Source organism: Cydia splendana, chromosome 10 (assembly GCF_910591565.1).
Source record: "Cydia splendana chromosome 10, ilCydSple1.2, whole genome shotgun sequence".
Classification (NCBI taxonomy): Eukaryota; Metazoa; Arthropoda; class Insecta; order Lepidoptera; family Tortricidae; genus Cydia; species Cydia splendana.
The window spans coordinates 4645777-4673593 of NC_085969.1; the positions used below are offsets into that span (position 1 = coordinate 4645777).

General features: G+C 39.4%; 3 protein-coding genes across 3 annotated transcripts; 1 reads left to right on the top strand and 2 right to left on the bottom strand.

The window, feature by feature from the left end:
* Positions 1-215: 215 nt before the first annotated feature.
* On the bottom strand, positions 216-4489 carry LOC134794549 (uncharacterized). The gene is made up of 2 exons (XM_063766360.1): positions 4304-4489; positions 216-1154 (listed from the first exon to the last, which is right to left on the bottom strand). The coding sequence occupies exons 1-2, from the start codon at positions 4487-4489 to the stop codon at positions 216-218; spliced, it is 1125 nt and encodes a 374-aa protein (XP_063622430.1).
* A 1496-nt stretch (positions 4490-5985) lies between these two features.
* Positions 5986-9268, bottom strand: LOC134794484 (probable oligoribonuclease). The gene is made up of 3 exons (XM_063766297.1): positions 9125-9268; positions 8707-8948; positions 5986-6434 (listed from the first exon to the last, which is right to left on the bottom strand). Exons 1-3 carry the CDS (start codon positions 9207-9209, stop codon positions 6090-6092), a joined length of 672 nt encoding a protein of 223 aa, XP_063622367.1. The 5' UTR covers positions 9210-9268; the 3' UTR covers positions 5986-6089.
* A 411-nt stretch (positions 9269-9679) lies between these two features.
* LOC134794127 (mitochondrial proton/calcium exchanger protein) lies at positions 9680-27489 on the top strand. The gene is made up of 7 exons (XM_063765834.1): positions 9680-9849; positions 10263-11482; positions 11814-12081; positions 15303-15450; positions 16642-16915; positions 18499-18675; positions 26372-27489. The coding sequence occupies exons 1-7, from the start codon at positions 9804-9806 to the stop codon at positions 26525-26527; spliced, it is 2289 nt and encodes a 762-aa protein (XP_063621904.1). The 5' UTR covers positions 9680-9803; the 3' UTR covers positions 26528-27489.
* Positions 27490-27817: the final 328 nt, after the last annotated feature.

A 27817-nucleotide genomic window follows, 5' to 3' on the forward strand; every position in this document is an offset into this window, starting at 1 on the left:
GGTGGTGAGAAAGGGCGTTCAAATACCTGTCAGTGTGTGTAGGTTTCCTATAAACAGTATGAGTTAGGGTTCCATCCACTCGACCAATCACTTTCACGTCCAAAAACGGCAAACTGCGCTGTGATTCCAATTCATACGTGAACTTCGTCTTCGGATGAATTGAATTTAGATATCGGAGTAGTTGCTCCACCTCCTGCTGGATGATGTTTTCTGTATTATGAAGGGTGGGAACCCTTCATAATACAGAAAACATCATCCACATAGCGCTTCCACAACTTCACCGCCCAAGGCTGCAAGTTTATACTGGCTTCGATATGCTCCATCCAGATATTTGCCAAAACCGGTGCTACAGGGCTACCCATGGCTACCCCATCAATCTGGAGGTAATGCTTTCCACAATACAAAAAGTAGCTTCCTTCCAAGCAGTTCCTCAGCAACACCATTACTGACTCCGATATACCCTCATCGCTCAGTTTCCTTCTGACTACTTCTAGACATTCTTTAACGGGAACATTGGTGAAGAGCGACTCAACGTCAAAGCTCACCATTACCTCATCTGGTTCCAGCGTTATTCCCTTGAGAATATCTATAAAGTGACGAGAGTCCTTCACAAAAGACGACGTACTACCCACAAGCGGCTGCAACACCGACGCAACATGCTTTGCAAGATCGTAAGTGGGAGAAGAGATTTGACTCACGATAGGCCGCAAAGGCACATTCCTTTTATGTACTTTTGGCAATCCGTACAGTTTAGGTGGCAGTACGATCTTGGGTTTGTACAACCGATCGAACACGTCTTCTTCGAACAACTCCCTGTTGTCTTTGATGACAGCCCTAATGCGACGAGAGACCCTAGCCGTAGGGTTGTACGAAACAGGCTTGTATACGAGACTGTCATCCAGTAAGTGCCGTATTTTGCTGTCATAATCCGTTGAGTCCATCACTACAGTGGCGTTTCCCTTGTCAGCCTTAAGAACCAGGATGTCCTCATTTTCCTTTAGATCCCTAAGGGCTGATCGCTCCTCCGCAGTGGTATTACTCTTTGGAAGTTTGGCTTTCCTTAGAATAACGGCAACATCCTGTCTTAACTCTTCCGCGTCGCCAATCGTAATCGCCAGTCGCAATGGTGACAAGCCGGTAGAACCCACTGGGTGCTACCTTAGCAATGGACGCTTATAACGATTTTATGAATCCAATCATCTTACGAATCGAATCAGTTAAAAAATATATGATGTAACTTACATTTGTATTTTTGCTCCCCTGATTTCAGCCAAGTTATGGTTGGAGTTGGATGCTATATGGATACATACTCCAATAAAACTAAGTTATATTATATAACTTGGGCAGATTTCTGGAATCAGCTTTCACAAATTTATAGCGTAGGTATTTTGAAATTATTGATTTAGGGATTCAAAATAAACGAGTTTTCCAGACGATATTATTTATAGAAACGCGTGACACTGACATTGTAGACAGGTGACATTACAATCAATTGACAATTACAACTATTTTTTTAATGTTTGTTATTGCTTGTGCTTTATCAAATCAGCCACTACATGTAATTTACGAGAAGTCGTATCTCATATTTTCAATAAATTATAAATATTCAACCGAGCCTTGAATTAATAAATCATTCAAATTGGTATCTTAAATTAACCTATATTTTCAGAAAATAAAATAAAAATGGGGGTCTAAAAAAAATGAACAATCCTACATTGTTCGCCGCATTTTTCCATAGAGATACAGGGTCCCATCAGGTATGAAGACTATTAAGTACGAATATATTCAAAGCGATCGAGCATCTCAACGATACACGCAAAGTATACAGCTAAAGAATACGCAGTAGATATTACTAAGGTATAGGGTAAGGAGGGGTAAGGTTAGTTGGTTAGAGGTACCTATAATGACTGTATAGGTTAGGTGCTATATGACGAGATGTAGGTAAAGGGTAAAGTGAAGGCAGGTCAGGGTAGGTGAGTAAGATACGTGGATATTTTTAACGCCTGTTGATAATCTTTTGTCCTTATCCGTTATTTTTGATATTTGTTTGTTAGAAAGGAACAAAATTTAACAAAGGTTTCCCGAGTTTATGAATATGGGGTATAGTCTACATAACATGCTAACATCATGCAAAGCTAGATAGATACCTAGATATTTTTTGTGTGTGGTGTGTGAATCAGGGTTGGTCCCTGATTAGTTTCCAAAAGCAACGTAATGCGTCGCATCAACGCCTTGCGTAGTCGAATCCGTGGCACAGTTTCATCCCTAACGGGCCTTTAGGGATGTTTAATGAAATATAAATAAAGGTCAGGCTTCGGGGATGCTATTCATGAAGCTTACTTGATTTCTGCGGCGACCGATCGTGGATATTGAGAGTGGAATAAAAATGTTACCAATTGATTTAAACTCAAAATGTCGGTTATCGGTAGTCTTTTTTACACTGCGGGTCGCCATAGAAGAAAAAAACAAAAAACAGCAGGTGGAGTGGCCGGCGCTGGCCCATCGTGTAGAGGAGCCATTAGACCAAGAAAAGTTGGCAAAGATTTTGATAGCCCTCGCAGTGCAAGTGTTATTTTAAACGTCAAGAGTACAAGTCGTTGATCTCTTACGTTCTAATCTTCAAACAATATTTCAACCCATCATACGTTTCCCGACTGAAAATACCGGAAACCCTAGGATAAATCAATAACCTACAAGAAAGGTAAATTAAACATGACGTCATGACTTCTCTCTTCGAATGTAATAACAGCAACACTCTAAAGAGTCTGCATTATGGACCTTATGTCTTTGAATTAAGGTATACGAATTGTAATTTAACTGTGCGGTCGGTATTGTGACGAGTGACGTAGACAAGTGTCTCCGTCTGGGTAATTAACGTTATACACGCTATTACACGCGTCAGCCACTCCGCATGTTTAATTGTTAACTAAATACCTATACATACATATGTATGTCTCGATTAATTAAGCCTGAAACAAGGAGGAGAGTAGGTATGTAAGTATATAATTTTTTTTTTTTTTTTATTTATTTATTCATGATACACTAAAATACATTTTATAAATAACATAAAACTCGCCAAACTGTGAAGTTTGATGGCGAGATACGCTCTTTTTTATGCAAGTAACTTAACCTATTTGGGTCACACCCGTTTTATAGTATCTAGTACTTGAGACTCAAGTCATAAATAATAATAATAATGAAAAACGGGTTATATTATATGTACCAGAGTCGTTAACTTTTATAGTATTGTCCACAGAAGTGACCTTTTCTAAAAACGTGTTTGACCCATTTACTTAATTCTAACAAGTTTACAGTTGTTTCTGTGATTTACATTATGATCTCTAAATTAAGCAACAAACAAATGAGCATTTATTTTACCTTACCTATAGCTATTTGACGGTGACTCATTAGTCTCATTACCAAGCAGAAAACCCTTTAACTTAGACTTTAATATAGTTTTGCTTACTTTGGGAGTTTGCCGTAGTATACTAATGTTGTTGAATATTTTTGGTACTATATGTTGCGACATTCTTTTGCCATAATAGTTTGTAGTTTTTAATTGTATTAGTTTTTGTTCTCTTACACGTCTTGTATTATACTTATTGCTAATTTTTATTTTGTGATCGTCACTGTAGTAATGCTCTAAACCTATTAAATATTCAACTTTTTTGTGTACCGGTAAGATCTTACATAATGGGAATAACTTATCATACTCTTTGTTGCATTCTTCCATACCTTTTTTGCTAACGAGGAACTTAATTAATCTAATTTGTAGTTTTTTAATATCGTTAATGTACGTTATAAATGTTCGGCCATAAACAATAAGACCATAACTAATTAGGGAGTCGGCAAGTGCGTAATATACTACTCGTAATGTGCTTTTATTTAAAGTACTCTTTAGTTGATAAAACTTTGCCAGTACCGACCTTAATCTATTACATATATCGTTGACATGTGGCTTCCAATTAAAGTTCTTATCAATTGTTAAACCTAGGTATTTAAACGTTTCTACATATACTAGCTTATCACAGTTACAGTTACGCTTATTGGCATGTAAACAGTCATATGTGTGTCCTAATATATCCAAACTCTGTGGGTTAATCGTTTTTGCTTTATAATTGTATGGCGAGTGTATATGCATGCATTTAGTTTTGGAGAAATTCAGGATGATTCCGTTATCATGTGCCCACTTCGTAATACTTTCAAAGTCTTCTTGAACACACTTCTGTATCTCTGATACGTCCTTTGAGGCATAAAGTAGACACATGTCATCTGCATACATATACACTCGACAGTTATTTACCACATTGGATACACTATTGACGTGCATCGCATATCCCACGGGACCATACACCGAGCCGGTCGGCACCCCGAGCTCCACGACCGCTGCTTCCCCGGTCACTCCCGCGACGCTCGTGCGTATCCTTCTATTGGTCAGAAACTGTTTGAACCACTTATTTGTGGGACCACGAATTCCGCATTCGTCCATCGCTTGTAATAAAATATCGTGGTCCAAGGTGTCAAAAGCTTTTTTATAATCAATATAAAGGGCTATTAATTGTTTACCGGAATCTAGACATTCATTTACATAGTCAGCGAAGCCCAGTAAGGCCGAAACAGTACTGCGCCCTTTCCTAAATCCATGTTGCGTTTCTGAAAGTATTTTGTGGCGCTCCAGAAATGAACTTATTTGTTTAACAACAATTTTTTCCACAATCTTATCAATAACAGACAATATAGCTATGGGCCTATAGTTAGCATATTCTAAGTGGCTCCCTGACTTAAATATGGGCCTTATAATTGCTTCTTTTAATTGGTCGGGATAAATACCACTAGTTAGGCAAGAATTCACCAGGTTGGATATAATAGGACTAATTTGATTTCGAAGATACTTGATGTCTTTAACACGTATGCCGTCAGCTCCAGCTGCCTTATCACAGGACAATGTATTGATGACCTTTTCCACGTCAGCAGGGCTCACCTTACTATACCTAAAGCTGACGTCACACGGTATTACATAATTGTTTCTGTCAAGAAATTTTGTGTTACAGACGTGTTTGATCTCACGTATTTCTTGCGTAAATGTTTTTGTAAAGTTTGTACAGATTTGAGTAGTATTTTCAGTTCTGCCTAAGTATTTCAATATAACCCCGTCTAGACTCATTTTACCCCTCCCCAGCCAAGAGTTTATGTTCGACCAAATTTTTCTAAAATCCCCATTACATTTGAAAATTTCGGATTGTCTATATTTATTTTTAGCCTCAAATACTAACTTATTCACCTTATTCCTAAATTTTGTATATTCCAGTCTTTTACTCATACATTTTGGTTGAGATTTCCATGCTCTAAATAAGTAATCTCTACGCATTAATAATTTATATAAGTAATTGTCTATCCACGGCTGTGTGTTCCTTTTGCTATTGTTTTGCACTTTAACTACAATGGTACTTTCTTTATAGATACGATTAAACACTAAACATAATGTTCGAAATAAAACGAGCGGACATGTAATTGTAAGTAACTGAGACCAGTCGAAAGTATCTAGCTTTTGTTTAACCAGTTTTTCACTTATTACTTCGCGGGAGGTACTACGGCTTGCATGCAATAGTGGCATTAGCCTACACAGAGCGTGGGCCGACACGCTCTTGGCCGGGTTTTTGTTTCTAACCAGTGTTGGCCGAACGTTAATTGCAATTGACCATTAACCATTACAAATTGAACCGTAAACGGTAACGGACGGTTACAGTTTACGGTTCAATTTGTAATGGTTAATCGTCAAAAATTGTCAATTGCATTAACGTTTCGGCCAACACTGTTTCTAACAATGATAGATTTAATAATAACCCCTAGAGCGTGTACGTGTGTGTATGTGTAGAACGATATTTATTACCAGATAACAATGGCGGTACGGAAGGCGTACGGTACTATGAAAAACTAGTACAAGAAGGAAGAGTAATAAAAAGATTGGTTATTATTATTACAGTAAGTAATAAATTATAATGATCAAACATCCATGATACACTTGAAAATATTTTATTATGTCAAATTAATCTAAACATGAAAAAAATTTGCTAAAACGCACAATGCATTCACGATTTAAATATATGTTCTTTATAATACTTCAACTCCTCAATACTCTCCAGAATATCGTCAACAGCGCGATGCGAAAACTTCTTTTGAGGAATGTTAGAAAAGTCCTTCTGGTACCAACGCTTCGCGAGTTCTTTAATTGTACTAACATCAATTACTCTATAATGTAAATACTGGTTGAACTGCGGCATGTATTTGCGTATAAATAAACGGTCCATGTAAACACTGTTGCCGGCCAGCGGGCATTTTTTCTCAGGTACATGGGAGCTGATGAATAGTAGTATCTGCTTTTCGGCGTCTTCGATTGATACGGTGGATTTGCGGCAGGACTCAGTCAGGCCACTCTGTAAATGTTTTGGCCATTTACAAATTTATTTAAAACTCAAAGGAATGTTGTATAAATAGATCAGATTGAAGGTGCATTGGGGTAGCTTCAAATGCGGGTCCATATTGGGTTGCATACAAGTTTAGGTCATATCTTTGATGCGCATAACAACTTGTGTATAATCATCATTGCGCATACAAATGACAAGTCATATTATATTGTGTCATACATTTTTAGCCATAACATTTGATGACATACTCAGCAGTTGTCATAAATTTTTTGTGCATAAAGGTTTTGATTATAATGAATCAAATGTCATACCAGCTAAAAGCATATTTATCGATATTTATAAGGTTTTTCGTATAACGTTTTGTAGCATAATAATTTTCAACTAATTTTAGCCTCTCAACAACTCCTCGAAAAAAACCTTTTCCCTAATCTCCATCCAAACACTTAATTCGACGGAGCCCCGCTCACGCGGGGCTCCTATTTCTGCGTAGTTTGCCCTTCGGGCATCTAAAGCAACCTAACGAACCTAACCTACCTATTATGATTAGTTTCTTTTATGACCACTAAAAATGATAGATTGTCGTGGACTTTAGAATTTGGAGGAATACGGAGAATCCGGGAACTGGAGCCGATACTGCGGTGCGGATCTAAACAATATTTATACTCGCAGGTGACTTACCAGTTTGTCCGTCGTCCTTGTCCACGATATCCAAAAGCGGTTTAGTAATTGTAGCGGGCGGAGCGGAGCGGAGCGATATTTATATATTAACTTGTAAAAATATTAATCTTATAATAGCACGAAGAAATCCGTACTCGATGCGGCGATTTTTAATATTGAAGTCTGTTGTCAGTAAGTCAGTATGTCAACGTCATGTCTAGGTGGCTAGCAGTCACCGTAGAGTTTTTGATTTAAAATAGGTCGAAAGGGAATTTGGCGCAGTAGCGCCACCATGCTCCCGGCCTTGAAATGCGGAGAATTTCTAAAATAAAATGATATGATGCGGTAAATGAATTTATATATATATAAGGAAGAGGAAGGAACAGATTATTGCGAAGGCAGCGGATAAAGTTTTACAATAGGGCGTTTAAATAGCCCACCAGCGGTTTTAACAGTAGCGACCCGAACTACACCATCTAGTCCAAGATGTGTGGCAGTAATAATGCCAAGCGGCCAATGTAAGGGCGGTATGTCATCATCACCCATCAGAACCACAGTGCCTTGGACAACCGGACGGTCTGGAGTGCACCACTTGTTCCGAACTTGCAGTGTGTGCAAATACTCCAAACGCCATTTTTTCCAATAGGAATGCACAATCGATTCCAGCAATCTTTTCCGATTGTTGAGGTTACGACACTCGGTAGACAGGTCAGTCGCGGGTAAGTATTGGAGCGGTGTAGACATCAAAAAATGAGCGGGAGTTAATACTTTGGGATGCGGATCCGAAGATAAAACTGTATGACTTAATTTTTTATGACTATATTAATACTATGCACTGCAATACTTCGAACGAAAAACAATTATGGATATCAAGCAGATGACTTAAAATTTTATGCGAATTAAATTAATGACTACAAAAATTATGACATAACTAATTTATGACAAAAACCCAGTTATGCTCAGGAATAATTCTGACTAAAGATTTTTATGACTTACAATTTTATACGTAAAGTGTTATGACAATTAAAAATATGACAAAAGTTGTTATGCAACCAGAGGGGTATTCATAAAAATTGGTGTAGCAACAGTTCTCTATATTTCATATTCATATTTATTTATTTCGTATATGCATGGATACATTACATGTCAAAACGTTTTAAGGATAAGATTAGCACTTATCTTCTACTACATGAACATCTGCAGATCTTTAATATCTATATCTGACTGGCTATAGCAAACTTTCTGTCAAAAAATATGGCCTATTGGAAATTCATGGGAGGAGGAAGGTATTAGGAAAGAATTTATAATAGTAAAAGCAAGCCAAGAAAAACATGTATGTACTGTGTGAGAGATGATATGAAAATATTTAAAGCATGGATATTCATTACGGAATCAAAGATTTCCCAGACTTTTTCTGTTGTTTAGTGGGTTATCAGGGAGATTTTTATTACATATTATTTCCATTTTAAATTTTCAAGATGACGGCCAAGTACTTGATTTCTAAAAGCCATCACAACAGGTGACAGAGTAGAATGGAATAAAATACTTGCTGAGTATTGCTCCTGAATGGGACAGGGGCCGAGCAAATGATGATGACCCTAGTAATTCAAGTTTAAGTCTATACCTCACCATGTTGATTGATACACCACTCATCCATGTTCTTCAAGACATGGTCGGGCTGATGAATGACAATATTGGGCCCAGTTGCGACAACATTCAGCTGAGCGTCGGTCACTAAGCAGCCAATCTCCATGATATAGTCCTTCTCGATGTTCAGCCCTGTCATCTCTAAGTCTACCCATACTATTCGTTTTGCCGCGTCTTTGGCTTTAACATGTGGTAAAGTGTTGTGGTTTAGTTGGCTTTCTGTAACAAAAATTTCACGTAATAAAAACGTGTTGTGGTATAAAAACGTTGAAATTTATGGGTATTATTAATTACTTGTGAGAAGCGAGATTTTATTTATGATATTATAGAAAAGGTAACACGAGGTACGATGTAAATAAATGACAATATAACCTTTGTAAATTTAAGACACTTACTGCTATTGTGGGCAGACATCGGCCGAATGAAATACTTGACTACACCGTTTATACTGAAAGTAAGAGATTGCCTAAAGCTTAGCATTTATAAGGTTCTAATTAAATTTAAATATGAAAATCTAGCCTTATGATAATGTCGTAAGACACATGTCAGCGTAATGGACGTAATGTCATGTAACTGTCAGTACTGTCACTGTCAGTGAAAAGCGTTGCCAACCAAACTAATCAAACTTGCTATCACAACGAGATAAAAAATTGTGCTGCCAACATTGAGAATAAGTATTGTGGCGTCACTTTCATTTCACATATTGAGGAAAGAGATACTACACAACTGGAGAATAACGAACCACGAAGTGATGTCTTGTAGTGGACGTTTTCTGCCCCTATATTTTTGCAATTATAATGCTTGTGTTAGAAATATAGGTAAAACTAATATACTTAGTTAAATTATAGATTTAAATTATATTAAGATCATGATTGTTGACCTTGACCTGTTGGAAAATTTCAAACATTGTGATTGGCAAAGCGATTATATCGTATGATGTACACATTACTTGTGTTATTTGCGTTATCTGTGCATTTTCCTCTCGATTGTCATGGTGTCTAAAGGTTGATTTTGTTTTTATTTATTAGATTTTCATTCATATAAACGATACTATCACCCCCTCGATACGTAAACATGAACAGATTAATTTTGAATCCGTGCCGGTGCTTAAAAAGATCAAGTAAGTATTGAGTAACTTCTGGAAACTCGAAGAATATTAAGGACCTTCCATAACCTCTACATTCGGGTGGCGCAGTCTTCTGATTGATCGATTTGGAGTTTCCATTAAAAAGTACTTTATTTTGAAAACACAATTACTTAGTGACTGTTAGTGAGGCTAATCATAGAATTATTAACTAATTGCTTGCCTGCCTGCTTGGTAAAGACATAAAACGAGTTTGTTGTTACACTTGTAACGATTTCATATGTTTAACCCACTTGCATAAACAATGTTTGCTTATATCAATTGTGTATCCTATTCGCCGATTTCCTTGACATTTCTGTGTATATTTTTGGGTCAATTTCTCGCGTATGAAATTCTTATGTAATTTCTAATAAGCTTATGCCATAAAACATTTCCTGTTTGTATTTTAGCTCTGAAATGGGAAATCAAAGAGTATCAGTATTTTTCACATGTAAGACATGCAAGGACCCTGTCATATGCTATCCAGCCAGGTGAGCCTCATTTTGGCTGTATAGAGCGGCCATTAAATGCCAGAGTGCTGTACACACCACTCTACTTCAGAGGAATAGCCACGAGCTCCTGCCACTATGAAAAGGAACCGCTTAAACCTTCTTCAAAAGTCGAAGCAGCAGTTGAAAGTATAAAGAAAGGAATAGCTGAAAAAGAGAAGCTCCCAGTGAAGGAAGTACCGAAGAAAAGTATAGGGGAACGCATCATGGCTGAGCTCAGGCATTATGCATATGGTTTCAAACTACTCTTCATTGAAATCAGGATCTCAACAGGTTTATGCTTTAAGATTCTAAGAGGCAAGTCATTAACTCGGCGAGAGCACAAGCTACTCATCACTACAATTGGAGACTTATTCAGAATGGTACCATTTATAGTATTTGTCATTGTGCCCTTTCTAGAATTCTTGCTGCCAGTATTCATAAAAGTGTTCCCTAACATGTTGCCATCCACATTTGAGAGCAAAGATCAAAAAGAAACAAAAATGAAACAGCACTTGAAAGTTAAGTTGGAAATGGCTAAGTTTTTCCAAGAGACACTAGATCAGATGGCTCCTCAGGCGAGTAATAGGCACTCAACACTCGCAAAAGAATTTCAGACCTTCTTCACGAAAGTCAGAACTACTGGTGATGTGGCCACTAGCGAGGAAATCATGAAATTCTCAAAGTTATTTGAAGATGAAATCACATTAGATTCACTTCAGCGGCCACATCTGATTGCACTTTGCAAAGTGTTAGGAGTGACTTCTATTGGTACAAGTGCCATGCTACGGTGGAATCTAAGGATGAAGTTGCGGTCTCTGGCTGCTGATGACAAAATGATAGCTAAAGAAGGTGTGGACAGCTTAAACTTTAGCGAATTGCAACAGGCATGCCAAGCACGTGGAATGAGAGCTTACGGCGTGTCAGAAGAGCGCCTTAGGAAGGAATTAAGGAACTGGCTAGACTTATCACTGAACGAAAAAGTACCGCCATCACTCTTGCTGCTGTCCAGAGCGTTGATGGTGCCAGAACATGTGCCGACAACATATAAGTTGAAGGCTACCATTTCAGCACTGCCCGACTCTGTTGTGATGCAGACTAAGGCTGCCATTGGAGAGAAGGAAGGCAAAATTGACTTCAAGGTAATTTTTGTATAGCTGTTTTTTTTTTCAGAATATCACAAAACCTTGATTTTTATTCCTTTTCAAAATGTGTTTTATATTCACATCGGAGTTTTGGAGAATGGTAGTGGGTTCAGTCTTAATTTTGAATAGTTACCCATATTGCCAGCTGGTTTTTTTTAATTTTCAGTTTATTTTTTACATATATTGCACAATACAAAATTGTTAAAGCGGCAAAGTCAAGGTAGTACCTTTGATTAATTCTCTGCCAGTCAACTATTACCAGTAACCAGTAGTAACCAAATCAATTTGTCATTAGATATTATACTCATATTTCGTACTTCAATTTCAGGCTAAAGTGGAATCCATTAAGCTTGAAGAACAGAAGATCAAAGAAGAACAGGCCGAGATGCTTGAAGCTGAGAAAGAGAAACAAATACTGGAAGCAAAGAAGAGAGAGAAGGAGGAACTCAAAGACAAAGCCCCCATACTTGATATTGAACAAGAAGTTGCGGCCAAGGATGAGGCAAAGGTGCTGAATGTGGATAGTCCTAAACCCGCGGAGGAGGGTCTGTCTGGCAAGGATATTGAGGTCATTGAGGATGCTTTAGAAAAATTAGGTAAGTACTTTTGAACCTTTACTCTTTACCACTTATAACCTTTTGTATGCTGATGATGATGTTATCCTCTTATCCCTCATCAGGGACATAGGGCTCTCAGAAGGGCTTTCCATTTTTCGCGGTCCAACGCGGCCTCCTCCAGCTCCGCCCAGCCTTTTCCATTGGGCGCCTCCAGCGTGGACGTGGGCGACCTTGCCCCATTTTTCCGGGAATTTTCCAAACCCTTTTCCAAATCATTTTGTGTGCTACTTTACTTTCAAAACACGAACTTAATGACGACATGTCTTTGTTGAATGTGGGGTTGCACTGATCAGCATTGCATTTTTAGTTACAGTCTATATGCCAATAAGGGTTTTACTTGTTGAATCTTTTTTATTTTTTATTCTTTAGCCTTTAGTCGGACAATTCATTTCGTATATACACATATTCATGTTCGTATATTTCACTTTTTTTTCATAAAAATGGACACACAAAAGTGTATCCGTTTACCAGGTGGCAAAGGCCTCCTCCAATCTTGTCCATTCTGGCCTTTCTATAGCCACTCTACCCCAAGTTATTCCTCCTAATCTTATTTACAATCTTCATTATCAAGAGTTTCACTAGCTAGTACTTTTGAACTGGCTGTATAGTGAGAGATACCTCACTTAAATATCTGCACAACTTGATCAGAGTCTATTCTACCCACATTGGTGTCTAAAAGGATATAATGTTTACACTCTTATGATTTGTCACTATCACAGACATACATGTTAGAAAGTGATGGCTGTAATGACTAGACAACAGTGCAACCATGTTAGGCCTGCTGGCTGCCTGTGGTAATTAAATTCAAGCACTTAAACAATGAGGCACTAGGTTAAGTGCCTCATTGTTTTTTGCCTTTTGATAATTATAGTATGTTTTGCAACAAAGTGTTTACCTCGATGACTAGGTAGATTACATTACTGCCAACAAAGAATGCAACAAAAGATCCAATTAATATGGACAATAATATAGTCTATTCTGAAAAAGCATTCTAAGAACACAAATATTTGTGAAAGCATCATGCCTTTAGTAAATGATCTTTTAATGTTGGCATTACGCCATAACGGGAAGCTCAAGATCACTATGAATTCATAGTATGTAGCAATCATTTCCTTGCGCTTGCCAAAAAGTTCCGAACAAGCTATGACATTATTATTTTGGGATTTTTCCTTCTTCAGAAAAAAAAAGTGTCAAGTTTGCGAAGTAAAATTTTCTTGAATTTTAAATAATCTCTTCGATTTTTCTCCCTACAAAAGTCATTACTACGCGTTTCAAATAATAAAACTGCCTACTTATTTAGAATAGGAATAAGATGTTATTTGAATAATTTTACGGATTAGACTCACTTGTTTTTAGTCACTTTGACATGTTTCGGAGAGCATAGGTCTTCTTTCTCAAGCACTAACGGTGCGAGCAGCTTACACGACGGCCGTGTAGGAGACCTAGGCTCTCCGAAACATGTCGCGCGAGTGACTAAAAACAAGTGAGTCTAAACCGTAAAATTATTCAATGTTAGTATGTCTCACAACAGTTTAAATTCGAGGATGTTATTTGGTAGAATTTTTTTTAATGCTTAGCTATCTGACTGTGTCATCGTATTCGAAAAGCACTATGAAAATACCAACATCAATGAGTTATAATCTTATTATGTCTACCTAGTTGATCTGCATAACAAAAAAGATTAGGTACACATTTTTTTTCTGCAAACTATTCCAATTTGATCCTTATGACTGAAGCTTTACGGTCCATAATAATTTGCCCACAGTTACAATCATATGGCTTATTTGTCATGAGTCATGACTATTGTTTGTTTGTTACATTATATTATTCATACTGTATAATAAATTATTGAAGGTCATACATTAGCAAATACATATGTGTGTCAGACGGAAAGTAGTTCCTATCAGTGGCCTGATAAAGTAAATTTCCTTGTTGCTATATTATTATCGCGGTTATCAGAACTTTCAGAACTATCCATTAATTATCTAATTTCATGCATATAGTATAGTAGAGTTTTATTGCAAATTGAATCTTCCTCCGTAAGAGTAAGGTTGATATTTGACTGGATTATGAAGGTAATACAAACAGCAACACTTAACAGTCCATCGGTGGACTTTATGCCTTTTGAAATAAGGTTTTACCGATGGACAGTTAACAGTGTGGGCGATGATACATACTTCATGATATTGATACATATTATGTATGGTCTTACATAATATCAATCAAATCAATACAGTGTAATATTTATTTATTTTATTACCAACCCAGTGACTCGAGTTTGATTTACAATGAATTGTTTTCAATACAAGCATAATTTCTTCTAGAAAAAGATTCTGAGAGAAGATAGCGGATCTGTATATAAGGGCTGATTTAGACGGCGCGCGAACTCGCATGCGATTTTAGCCACATTGCGGACTGTTGGTTACGTCTAATTCAACCGACCGATCAAAACCCGCAATGTAATGAAACTCGCATGCGAGTTCTCGCATCGTCTACATAAATTAGCCCTAATTCTATTTTTAATTTCGTTTTCTGCATTTTTATCGCAAATCCTTGTCTACGGATATCCACTAGATATGTTATCAGTAACAGGATATCAGTATCACGCAATGCCTAACAATACGTTTGCCAATAAGAAACATCTTCGGCTAAATTTTAATATGGATCGGCAACAGTGGCACATTTTATGATATTGCACTTTTAAATATCACTCTATGGAATGATATTTAATTGAACTGGAATATATTCCAGTCCAGTAATGAGAGATCAGGATGTTTTTCGAATTAGCTCCTCGAGAACTTTGAGTCAATGTATATAGTAGGTACAGTCAGCAGCAAAAGTTGCTAAGCGGGCGAGGTGTTTAAAATTACCTTGACACGCTCTTATTCTCTTAACAACAAAGTCGCGTCAAGATCATTTTGAACACCTCGCCCGCTTAGCAACTTATGCTGCTGACTGTACAGTACTGCAGGCCATTCCGGTCAACATTTACCAACTCCAAAATTGTAAAGTCCTTAAATAGGAAGCGTAAACGAGTATATGTTTTAATTTAATAAAACATAAAACTGCATTGCAGTTCAGACCTTGAATTTTATGTTCCGGTTTTTACCTTTAAGTCATAACTCCTCTTGAGTCTTTTTAGTTAATCAGTACGTTAATCCTTAATAAAACCATTCACAAAATATTGCCTAACATTACAGCTGAACAGAAGAGATCCCTGCTCCTCGAGAAGGAGAGCATCCAAGACCTGAAGTTGGAGCTCTCTGAGTACAGCGAGGATGTCAAGGAGATGCAGGAGATTGTCAAGACCAAGCAAGCAGACATCAAGGTCTCCAAGGGCGCTAGAAGGTATGTACTTTACAATCATTGTCATAAATATCTTCCTCATCGTAGTAAACTTACTGGCGTGGTAATGGGCATGTAATGAAGAGGGATGAATACCATAGAGGCAAAAGAATGTTAAGGATGAATGTTGATGGACGGAGAGCGAATGGTAGACCCAAAAAACGACGGATGGATTGTGAAAGAGGATATGAGAAAGAAAGGAGTGCTGAGGTGACGGAAGATAGAGGAGAATGGAAGAGATAGACATGTTGTGCCGACCCCACATAACGTGGGATAAGGACAGCAAGAAGAAGATGTCTTATGGATGCCTATGCTCTTTTAACACTAGAAAAGAAAGTACCTACCTAATAGAAAAGCTTGATAAAAATCGTATTAGTTACACTTTTGGGATAATTTTACTTCAAGATGATGTTTTAATATTAAACAGCGTCATAAGCGAAATGAGACACTTCTTTGTCATCATTATCGCAAAAAATAAAGGTCGTAGTTACCACAGATAACCTTAGCAAGCACGTGCTTGCTGGCTAAGACGTGCACGTGCACGTCTACCGGTAATACTTAGATTCGTGAACAAACTTGATAATTTATCAATATCTAGAGTCGGTGACCTAGCATTGATAGATAATCTTACTGCAAATGTTGGGATATTAAAAATATTCTTATTATGGCTATTATAACTTACGTCACCACACTTTTATGGATGACGGGAGGCTATTAGTTATATCACGTTTACATATGTAGATTCATGTGTTTCTACTGCTTTTTGCTTGCTGCTAATACTTTATTATGTACTCATTGCTTGATGACAAAATATTAAAATCTTTTAGTTTTTTCTTGAGTTTCAATTAAATTTTAAAATAATTGTTATTAAATTTGTATAAATTATATCTTGCATATGATGTAAACACGCAGACCTTACTCAATAAACTATATTACGAGTGTCTAACTACATGTAGGTATTAGTAATAGTCGAAACTACAATTCGAAAGAGCTTGTTGCTAGGCCTACTTGAGTATAACATATTGTGAATCTTTAATATATCTTAACCCGTTGTATGGATGTGATGTTAGGCTCAATCGAATTAAAAAAATAATTCTTTATTTAAAACCTCAAGGTCGATTTCAGGCTAGCTTATTTAGATACCTGTCTCAAGGGGTGAAAATGAATCTAATAACATTTATGTTTTTTCCCCAGACTATACAAAGCAGTGAACAACATGATCAGCAAACTGGACTCCGTTCTAGTCGAGCTAGAGAGCAAAGAGAAAGTGCTCCAGAAAACCCTGGAACAGACCAAGTCCGAGCCGCAGAAGGCCAAGGAACAGCTGATCCATATCGATGAACTGATGCATTCCATTAAGAGTCTACAGAAGGTACCAGATGAGGCCAAGCTGAAGCTGATTCAGGATGTTTTGGGGAGGTTGGACGATGATTTTGACGGGCAGTTGAAGGTCGATGACGTTTTGAAGGTGAGTTGAACCGAAATTAATGTCGTATACGAAAAAGTGACCAGAGGAGCGCTGGTGGCCTAGCGGTAAGAGCGTGTGACTTTCAATCTGGAGGTCGCGGGTTCGAACCCCGGCTCGTACCAATGAGTTTTTCGGAACTTATGTACCTACGAAATATCGTTTGATATTTACCAGTCGCTTTTCGGTGAAGGAAAACATCGTGAGGAAACCGGACTAATCCCAATAAGGCCTAGTTTACCCTCTTGGTTGGTAGGTCAGATGGCAGTCGCTTTCGTAAAGACTAGTGCTTACGCCAATTCTTGGGATTAGTTGCCAAGCGGACCCCAGGCTCCCATGAGCCGTGGCAAAAATGCCGGGACAACGCGAGGAAGAAGAAGACGAAAAAGTGACCAGGGCCTCCGGTGCCCAGGGTTGGAATCGAATCAGCGTCTTTATGCTATCGCGGCAGGTGTCTAAGCCACAAACGTCTCTAGTTTGGCTAAGAAACACTTCAAAGATGTACAGTCAGCAGTAGAAGCTAAGCTGGCAAAAATGTGGCTTTCTACCACAGTAGGGTCCTTATGCTTCAAGTGCAATAAGCACCTTTAAATCTGAAATTCTGACAGAAAGATCCTTATTGCACATAAGGACCCTGTTCTGATAGAAAGACACAAATGTTCAGAACAATCTGAATAAACCTTTATATTTTATGACTGTATAAGTGTATGCAGATCATTTTGAAAACGTCATCCGCTTAAGTAATTCTGCTGATGACCGTACTGTACACAGACTTTTGTGTATGACACCTACGAAATGAATAGATGACGTAAGCACATGAACACGTTTTTAGCGCAAACACTCCACGTGGCTCGGCTAAATTGGTCGTTTTAACATGATAATGACCTCGTTAGACTCGCAGCACAAAAAATGACGTGACGTTAGAAATAGAATATTTTTACATGTTCGAGTGTAATTTTATCTTATGTAAATATTTTTGTGGACACAGACGGATTTCGGCGCAGCTGCAATGGGGTTGGCAACTGTCAAAGGTTTGCATAGATGGCGCCATCATAGCTTGCCCGTTTCGCTAGTTGAGTTCTATGAGATTTGGCTTAAAGGGCTGACATCCAGGGTATAAAATTCTATTTAAAAAAAAACAAGAATTTGACACAATTTTAGGGATTGACAGGGCAAGCTATGCTAGCGCCATCTGCTAAATACTTCGACCGGCCAACCCCATACCCGTCTTGGTTGGGTCGTCATCATATAACGCAACCGGCCAAAAGCATGTCGGGTTTTGTGTAAGGTTCCGTAGTTACCCGCCGGCCGTCGGCCGTCCGTCGTAATTAGTACATTACGATACAATTGCGAAAAGTAGGAAATTCGCAACGAGTGGCGATAAATTGAAACACGACCTAAGGGAGTGTTTTAAATCGATACGAGTTGCGAATTACCTTTTCGCACGTGTATTGTACAACGTTTTAACATATGGTCCTTTACATTTTCGACAGAGGCGCGCGCGGAAAGTGCTTATTCCTGCACTTGTATCGTAAATAACTATAATATGTGTGTGTCTCACGGAAGTATTGTTATTAAACTTTCAGATGGTTGAAATAATAGGCAACGAAAACGTGAACCTGTCAGAGAAGCAGGTGCAGGAGCTGATCGAGCTCCTCGACAAGGAGGAGATTCTAGAAGTAGAGAGCAAGATACAGAAGGCGCTAGACAAGGCCGCCACAGCGGAGAAGGTGCAGAACATTGAAGCTCTGGAAGCTAGCAAGGTGAGTTTGATAATGCTGGACTAGGAGGAGGTTCTAGCAGTAGAGAGCAAGATACAGAAGGCGCTGGACAAGGCCGCCACAGCGGAGAAGGTGCAGAACATTGAAGCTCTGGAAGCTAGCAAGGTGAGTTTGATAATGCTGGACTAGGAGGAGATTCTAGAAGTAGAGAGCAAGATACAGAAGGCGCTCGACAAGGCTGCCACAGCGGAGAAGGTGCAGAACATGGAAGCTCTGGAAGCTAGCAAGGTGAGTTTGATAATGCTGGATTAGGAGAAGATTCTAGAAGTCTAGAGCAAGATACAGAAGGCGCTGGACAAGGCCGCCACAGTGGAGAAGGTGCAGAACATTGAAGCTCTGGAAGCTAGCAAGGTGAGTTTGATAATGCTGAACTTGGAGGAGGTTCTAGCAGTAGAGAGCAAGATACAGAAGGCGCTGGACAAGGCCGCCACAGCGGAGAAGGTGCAGAACATTGAAGCTCTGGAAGCTAGCAAGGTGAGTTTGATAATGCTGAACTTGGAGGAGGCTCTAGCAGTAGAGAGCAAGATACAGAAGGCGCTGGACAAGGCCGCCACAGCGGAGAAGGTGGAGAACATTGAAGCTCTGGAAGCTAGCAAGGTGAGTTTGATAATGCTGAACTTGGAGGAGGCTCTAGCAGTAGAGAGCAAGATACAGAAGGCGCTGGACAAGGCCGCCACAGCGGAGAAGGTGCAGAACATTGAAGCTCTGGAAGCTAGCAAGGTGAGTTTGATAATGCTGAACTTGGAGGAGGTTCTAGCAGTAGAGAGCAAGATACAGAAGGCGCTGGACAAGGCCGCCACAGCGGAGAAGGTGCAGAACATTGAAGCTCTGGAAGCTAGCAAGGTGAGTTTGATAATGCTGAACTTGGAGGAGGCTCTAGCAGTAGAGAGCAAGATACAGAAGGCGCTGGACAAGGCCGCCACAGCGGAGAAGGTGCAGAACATTGAAGCTCTGGAAGCTAGCAAGGTGAGTTTGATAATGCTGAACTTGGAGGAGGCTCTAGCAGTAGAGAGCAAGATACAGAAGGCGCTGGACAAGGCCGCCACAGCGGAGAAGGTGGAGAACATTGAAGCTCTGGAAGCTAGCAAGGTGAGTTTGATAATGCTGAACTTGGAGGAGGCTCTAGCAGTAGAGAGCAAGATACAGAAGGCGCTGGACAAGGCCGCCACAGCGGAGAAGGTGCAGAACATTGAAGCTCTGGAAGCTAGCAAGGTGAGTTTGATAATGCTGAACTTGGAGGAGGCTCTAGCAGTAGAGAGCAAGATACAGAAGGCGCTGGACAAGGCTGCCACAGCGGAGAAGGTGCAGAACATGGAAGCTCTGGAAGCTAGCAAGGTGAGTTTGATAATGCTGGACTAGGAGAAGATTCTAGAAGTCTAGAGCAAGATACAGAAGGCGCTGGACAAGGCCGCCACAGCGGAGAAGGTGCAGAACATTGAAGCTCTGGAAGCTAGCAAGGTGAGTTTGATAATGCTGAACTTGGAGGAGGCTCTAGCAGTAGAGAGCAAGATACAGAAGGCGCTGGACAAGGCCGCCACAGTGGAGAAGGTGCAGAACATTGAAGCTCTGGAAGCTAGCAAGGTGAGTTTGATAATGCTGAACTTGGAGGAGGTTCTAGCAGTAGAGAGCAAGATACAGAAGGCGCTGGACAAGGCCGCCACAGCGGAGAAGGTGCAGAACATTGAAGCTCTGGAAGCTAGCAAGGTGAGTTTGATAATGCTGAACTTGGAGGAGGCTCTAGCAGTAGAGAGCAAGATACAGAAGGCGCTGGACAAGGCCGCCACAGTGGAGAAGGTGCAGAACATTGAAGCTCTGGAAGCTAGCAAGGTGAGTTTGATAATGCTGAACTTGGAGGAGGCTCTAGCAGTAGAGAGCAAGATACAGAAGGCGCTGGACAAGGCCGCCACAGTGGAGAAGGTGCAGAACATTGAAGCTCTGGAAGCTAGCAAGGTGAGTTTGATAATGCTGAACTTGGAGGAGGCTCTAGCAGTAGAGAGCAAGATACAGAAGGCGCTGGACAAGGCCGCCACAGTGGAGAAGGTGCAGAACATTGAAGCTCTGGAAGCTAGCAAGGTGAGTTTGATAATGCTGAACTTGGAGGAGGCTCTAGCAGTAGAGAGCAAGATACAGAAGGCGCTGGACAAGGCCGCCACAGCGGAGAAGGTGGAGAACATTGAAGCTCTGGAAGCTAGCAAGGTGAGTTATCCTTTGAACCTGTCAGAGAAAAAGATTCAACTGCTGGGCTAGCAGGAGGTTCTAGAATTAGAGAGCAAGATACAGAAGTGGACCATCATTCGTAGCGATAGGTATACAGGGTGGAACATTTTTAGAGACCGAGCTGAAAGGATAGTGTTACCCAAGTGATCTACAATCGAGTTACTGAGGGTGTCTCATAAGTAATGTGGGGTTTTGTAACTAAAAACTTACTACACCACGATTGGTGCAAGTCGTAACCTGTTACGACAATTATTATTATTTTTTTTTTTTTTAAACTTTATTGCACATACAAAAAGTACAACAGGCGGACTTAATGCCATTATAGGCATTCTCTACCAGTCAACCATAGGGCGAAACAGAAAAGAGTCCATGTGGGTGCAGTGAGAAATAAACAGAAAAAAAACGTAACTTTTGAGCGAAGTAAAATATCAACATTCTAAATAAATACCTACTATATATAATTGTGTTATACCTTATGACTACGAGTACACTAAATACATACATATATATATATATATATATATATATATACATACATATATACATACATATAAACAAGGATATATACAAATACATATAATTGCACGTGCGCTAAGGGTTACCTACCTACTAATTCCTACTGTGCCTGCCTTAGCAGGTGGTTATAAAGCAAACGTTTGAAAGTTAACTTGCTTGGAGCCTGTCTGATCGTCAGAGGGAGCGAATTCCAGAGGCGGATTGCTTGTACGGTGAAGGAAGAAGAGAGAAAACCACTATGGTGAGGAAATACCGAAAGTTTAAGAGAGCGGGAGGAACGAAGTTCACAACCCGGGCGAGGGGTTACAAAACTGAATCTACATTTAAGATAACTGGGAGCAGATGGCTCGAACAGTATTGAAAAAAGCAAACAAAGAATTCTGAAAGTCCTACGCTGCCGAATAGGGAGCCAGTTAAGCTGGCGACGGTAATGAGATATGTGGTCGTACTTGCGTAGACCGAAAATAAAACGAATGCCGTTATTGAGCAAGCGATCGAGCCTGTTAAGTGAACTCTGTGAAATGTTTGTTGTGCACACATCAGCGTAATCGATGAGCGGTAGTATTAGTGACTGCACAAGTAATTTTTTGGTGGATATTGGGAGAAAGTTTTTTAAGGGATATAGAGAGCGTAAAGTACCAGTGACCTTTCGACTAACCTCCGAAAGTTGCCCGTCCCAAGATAGATGCCTGTCGATTATAATACCGAGATCCTTAACCTGGCTCGAGACAGGTATTGACGAACCATCAAACATTATTGGTGATACAGAGGCGGTGTCCAAATTCAGGAGTTGACGCTGGCTTCCCACAATGATGGCCTGACACTTAGATGGATTTACATATATGCCGAAGCGATTTGACCAATCGGCTATGAAGTTCAGGTCATCATTGATGGCTGCTATGGCAGAGTTAATATCAATAACATCGGCTTGTGTGTACAACTGCAAATCATCTGCATACAGATGGTGAGCGCCCCTGATTCCCGAAGTGATGTGGTTAATAAAAACCGAAAAAAGAAGAGGAGAGAGGATACCACCTTGCGGTACCCCGGCTTTCAAATCGCACCACTCCGAGAAACAGTGACCAGCACGCACCGCCTGGGCTCTGTTACCGAGATATGAGGCGAACCACGCAGACGCAGCCGACGAGATCCCAAGATGAGAGAGGGTAGCGAGAAGAAGGTCGTGATCAACTGCATTGAAAGCGTTAGAAAAGTCAATAAGTACCAGTACCGTGACTTTTGAGGATTCCATGCCAACCCTGATATCCTCCGTGACTTTCAGAAGCGCAGTACTGGTACTATGTCCCGCACGAAAACCAGACTGGTAATTAGACAATAGGGTGTTAGAATTGATAAATTTAGAGAATTGGCTGTGGACTACCGCTTCTAGAATTTTGGAAAAGAAAGGAAGAATCGAAATAGGCCTGAAATTATTGAGACAGCTCGGGTTAGAGATTTTGGGAAGCGGGAGAACATAGGCTTTGCGCCAAGAAGACGGAAAAACCCCAGATATGAGGGAAAAATTGATTATGTGGGTGAGTACAGGCAGTATATTATCTAGAATAAGCATTACCATAACTCGTCCAATGTCATCGTGGCCGACGGCTTTAGATTTAACTGTGCCAACTATCTTCCAGATCTCCTCAGCTGTGACTGGGGTAAGAGTGAGCGGAGAAATATTGGGAGACGGAAGTGAAGCTATGTGTGAGATTGTTGTGGACTTATCTGTTGAGCTTAACATTGTAGTGTTGGAAAAATGGGCATTAAGTTCATTTAAAGAGAAAGACGAGGGGACGAAATGGCTACTCGGTTTGCCTACGCCGAGTGATTTTAAGAATTGCCATGTCTCCGCTAAAGATGAAGTCGACACATTATCGTGTATGTAATTATGGCGTTTGGCGGCCCTCACCAACTGGTTACAGCGATTTCTAGCCACTTTAAAGACACTCCAGTTTTCGTCGCACCGATTACTTTTGTATTTGCGGAAAGCCCTGTCACGCCTCGTCATCGCCATCCTGACGTCCCCGGTGATCCATGGAGCTGGGGGCCGCCTCAACCGGACCTCGCGCACCGGCGCATGTGCATCAAACAGCTGGAGGATTGTTTTATTGAAGGCTGAAACTTTATCATCAACTGAGGATGCAGCAAGCACAGGCGACAATTATCTAGTTCTGTAAAGAGTGCGATTGTCGTACTACATATATTTAAGTCATACTGTCTTAGTTAATTGACGGCGTAACACGTTTTGACAATAAAAAGTATGGAGGGCGACAAATACGAAATTCGTGTATTGTTGAGACATTATTGGAAACAAAAATTTAAAGCAGCTGCAGCAGCAAGAAAAATATGTGACGTTGAAGGGCGAGACATGTTAAATGAACGGTCGGCACAGCGTTGGTTTAATCGTTTTAATAGTGGAAATTTGACCCTTGAAGATCGGCCGCGCTCTGGTCGGCCACCCGTGTGGGATATTGAGGCTACAAAGGAAGCTGTTGAAAACCAACCCAGTACCAGCACTCGTCGATTATCGGACTCACTTGGACCTTCTAAAGACAATATACATCGCCACTTAAAGTCATTAGGTAAGACCTATAAAAGTTGTCGAATAGTGCCCCATGAATTAGACGAAGTTCAGGCAACACGACGAGTAGAGGTTTGCAAAAAACTCCTTGCCCTGCCGCAAGACGATCGTTTTCATAAACGAATCGTTACTTGTGACGAGAAATGGATTTACATGAACAACCCAGACATGGCGCATCAGTGGTTGGACAGGAATCAATCACCTGAACCTGTCGCGAAAAGAAGTCGATTTGAGTCTTGTTATGTGTCTGGTGGAATTATGAAGGTTTGGTGTATTTCGAGATAATTCCAGAGGGCCGAACTATCACTGCCGAGATATATTGTGGCCAACTGACACGAATGTATGAGGTTTTATCGCAAAAATATCCAGGTTTAGTAAATCGAAAGCAGGTGCTCTTACAACAAGACAATGCTAGACCACATACTGCGAAAGTTACACGTGCTAAGATCGATGAACTTGGTGGTATTGAACTCCTGCCACATCCAGCATTTAGTCCGGACCTTTCACCGTCAGATTACTATTTATTTAGATCCATGGCAAAATTCCTTCGTGGGAAAAAAATCGAGTCAAAAGAAGATGTTGAAAATGCAGTGCGGCAGTTTTTGGCATCTAAGGGGCTGTCCATAAATTACGTCATCGATTTTTGACGATTTTCGATTATGAATAGCCCCTAAGCCCAAAGAATGGTTTTATCAAGGACTCAAAGAGTTGGCTGAACGTTGGGTTAGGACTATAGAATATGATGGACTATATTTTGAATATTAAGGTTTTCTTTTAATATGATCATTTAATAAACGAAAGTGAACATTGAAACCGACATTATTTACGAGACACCCTCAGTATTATAATCGTAAAGCTGGATTAAAAAGTAAACCAAACTCATTAAAATTAATAATTTTTACAACAGTGACAACCCTACAAAGTTATTTACATTTTAAATTGACACATGTCATGCCATTCAATAGGATCTACTTGCTAGGGTTGAAACATACAGATTTTGGCACTATCTAATGTTTAACAAACTGTATCTCAAAAACGATTAGAAATATTAACGTGATTAATAAGTGAAAAATAAAGTACTTACAATTAGCCTACACAATTCCCCGTTTGCCTAAAAGTCCTTTGTTCTGTTCCACCCGATATATAGGCATAGGTGTCTTTGTAAGAGGTGCGCAGTTTCAAAATGTTTCGCCTCAATCTTTGTGACCGGAAAAGGTTCCACGACATTAATTTATGAGTTCCTTATCGGGCGGGCATTAGTCCAGTAGGGCAATAGCCCGTCGGCCATCAACCGTCATGGCCGTCCGCCAAGTTCACTGCCACCACACGTCAACATCATTGTATATATCAGGGACGAGTATAGAAAGATAGCGCATCACTTCGTTCGTCCTATTCGCCTCTCTGTCGGTCGAATACGCAAGAGCGGGAGACAAGACTTGACTATAATCATTTCGTTCGTTGGCCTGTAAATCATAATATGCAATAGCGATAGAGAGGCAAATAGATGATTTTCGAATTTCTTAGATTTCAGCGGTAGCCTATGCCTGATAATTCCATACAACTATACAAATAATAAATAAATAATAATAAATATTATAGGGACATTCTTACACAAATTGACTAAGTCCCACGGTAAGCTCAAGAAAAGCTTGTGTTGTGGGTACTCAGACAACGATATATCGTCGTTGAGAATGCCAAATACGGTATGTGCGCGATTTTAATCAAATTAATTAATACCTTATGTATTTTGTTGCTAGGTAACTATTTGTCAATCAAAAATCGTGCACATAACGGATTTGGCATTCTCAACGACGATATATAATATATAAATACTTAAATATATAGAAAACAACCATAACTCAGGAACAAATATCTGTATCATCATACAAATAAATGCCCTTACCAGGATTCGAACCCGGGACCATCGGCTTCCAACGGCATACAACGAACGTCGCTTGGCTCACCCCTGTTGTAGATAATGTAGATGGCATCATTAGTCATGCCACTCACATGATTGATATTTTTCAGTGGCCTCTATTATTATTATAAAATAAGGGTGACAGCTGGCAAATACAGTTGCCAAAAGCAAAACAATTTTTCATTTTCAACCTCTAAATACTTTGACCAAAAATATGCTTTGTTCTGGGAAATTCCATTTCTTATTTGTTTACAACTTTTGGCCGCCGTTATGATTCAGTGTTTACAGTTTTTATTATGACGCAGTAAACTTGAAGTGTATACTAACCTAAAACTCTTTGCGGTCAATGACATTCAGCCGAATTTCCTATACCTACGTCCTATATCATTACCATTTTACACATATTTTTTGTATAAACTATATTTAATTTTTTTTGTCAATTCCAGGGTCTATTCGACTTAATCCGAGAAGCACAGAAGCGACGGGAGATGAAGAAAGCAGTGGAGAAGTTCAGCGATCAACCCTCGATCCCCAAGAGCGAAGACATCGTCACCAAGACCACCAAACAAGAGGACAGCAGTAAACGGCCCGAGAGCCACTGAAAACTCAACCCTAGGAATATTAGAGTAAAGTTGTAAATACTGTGGCTGTCGGTGGCGTTTACGTCTTATGCTAGTCGAGCGACCAGCAGAAATGACGATCCCATAAATACTTATTGAATATATAGGGCAGAGTCCGTCTTAAGTTGACTTTACGACGAATAGAACAAAGTGAGAGAGTGTCATTATGAACGTCATATTTTCATAGAAATTTGACAATAATGATGACATTGCTATCTTGTTAGCTTGGTCTGACTCTAACAAAGTTGCAAGGTTTGATCCCATATGTAAAGTGTAATGTACTGTTATGTAATGTTTCCCTAATGACAATAAGCATTTGTATACATGTAATCGATTACTGCATGTAAATAGTTAAATAATGCCTATTCCGTTTCGCACCGTACAAACTTATTTTCAGATTTTTATTTATTTCCGGTTTCGTTATTTATAAAATTCTATTTTATTGTTTATGCATTTCTGTGATCGCTGTTGTAAGTTTTGTGTTAGTTGTGTATATTAGCGCTGGAACAGCGTTGCACAAATTGTATGTCTGTATGTATTCGAGTTTTGATCGGCACCGGCTTACATTATCAGAAATTGGGATTTACTTCAAGTATAAAATATCTCGCAAGTTGCATTTAAAATGTGACGGATTTGTGTATATAAAATATATAGAAGATTAATTTTATATGATTTCAAAACTGGTTTCATAACCCTGTATCATGTGATTCTTGGCTGTCTATAATTTAAGCTATCACGACCCTATCTGCACATCTAATGCAGGTATTAACACAACTAAATATACATTTATATGAAAAAACTTGTTCTAAAACAACTGTTGTCGGGTATAACAAATTATAGTGACTTCAATGTTATAGCTAGTTCATTTGTCTGTACTCATTGGATGTGCTGAGAATCGAACTTACTTATGTTAAAGTAAGAGAATAAACAGATCATTATATGAATTACTTGGTTTTATTATCACAACCTTCAATTACAAGACATTTGACCTGTTAATGTCAGTCAATGTTGAGGCATTTTTGACTGTTACTGTTATAATCCCTGCAAAATACTAAATGTAAAGGCTGAGATATGTATTTAACCACTCAAAGTGAGGATATAAGAATAAATACTTCTATGTTTTCTCCAACCAACATCACACTAAAAGTGAAATGGTGGATTGTAAGCTCGGCTGGTGGTGATTTATTTTCTTGATAGTACCCTCGGATAGTACCTATCATCATCCATCAAACAACAACATACGTACACTATGGATAGGTCGGTGAGTGTATA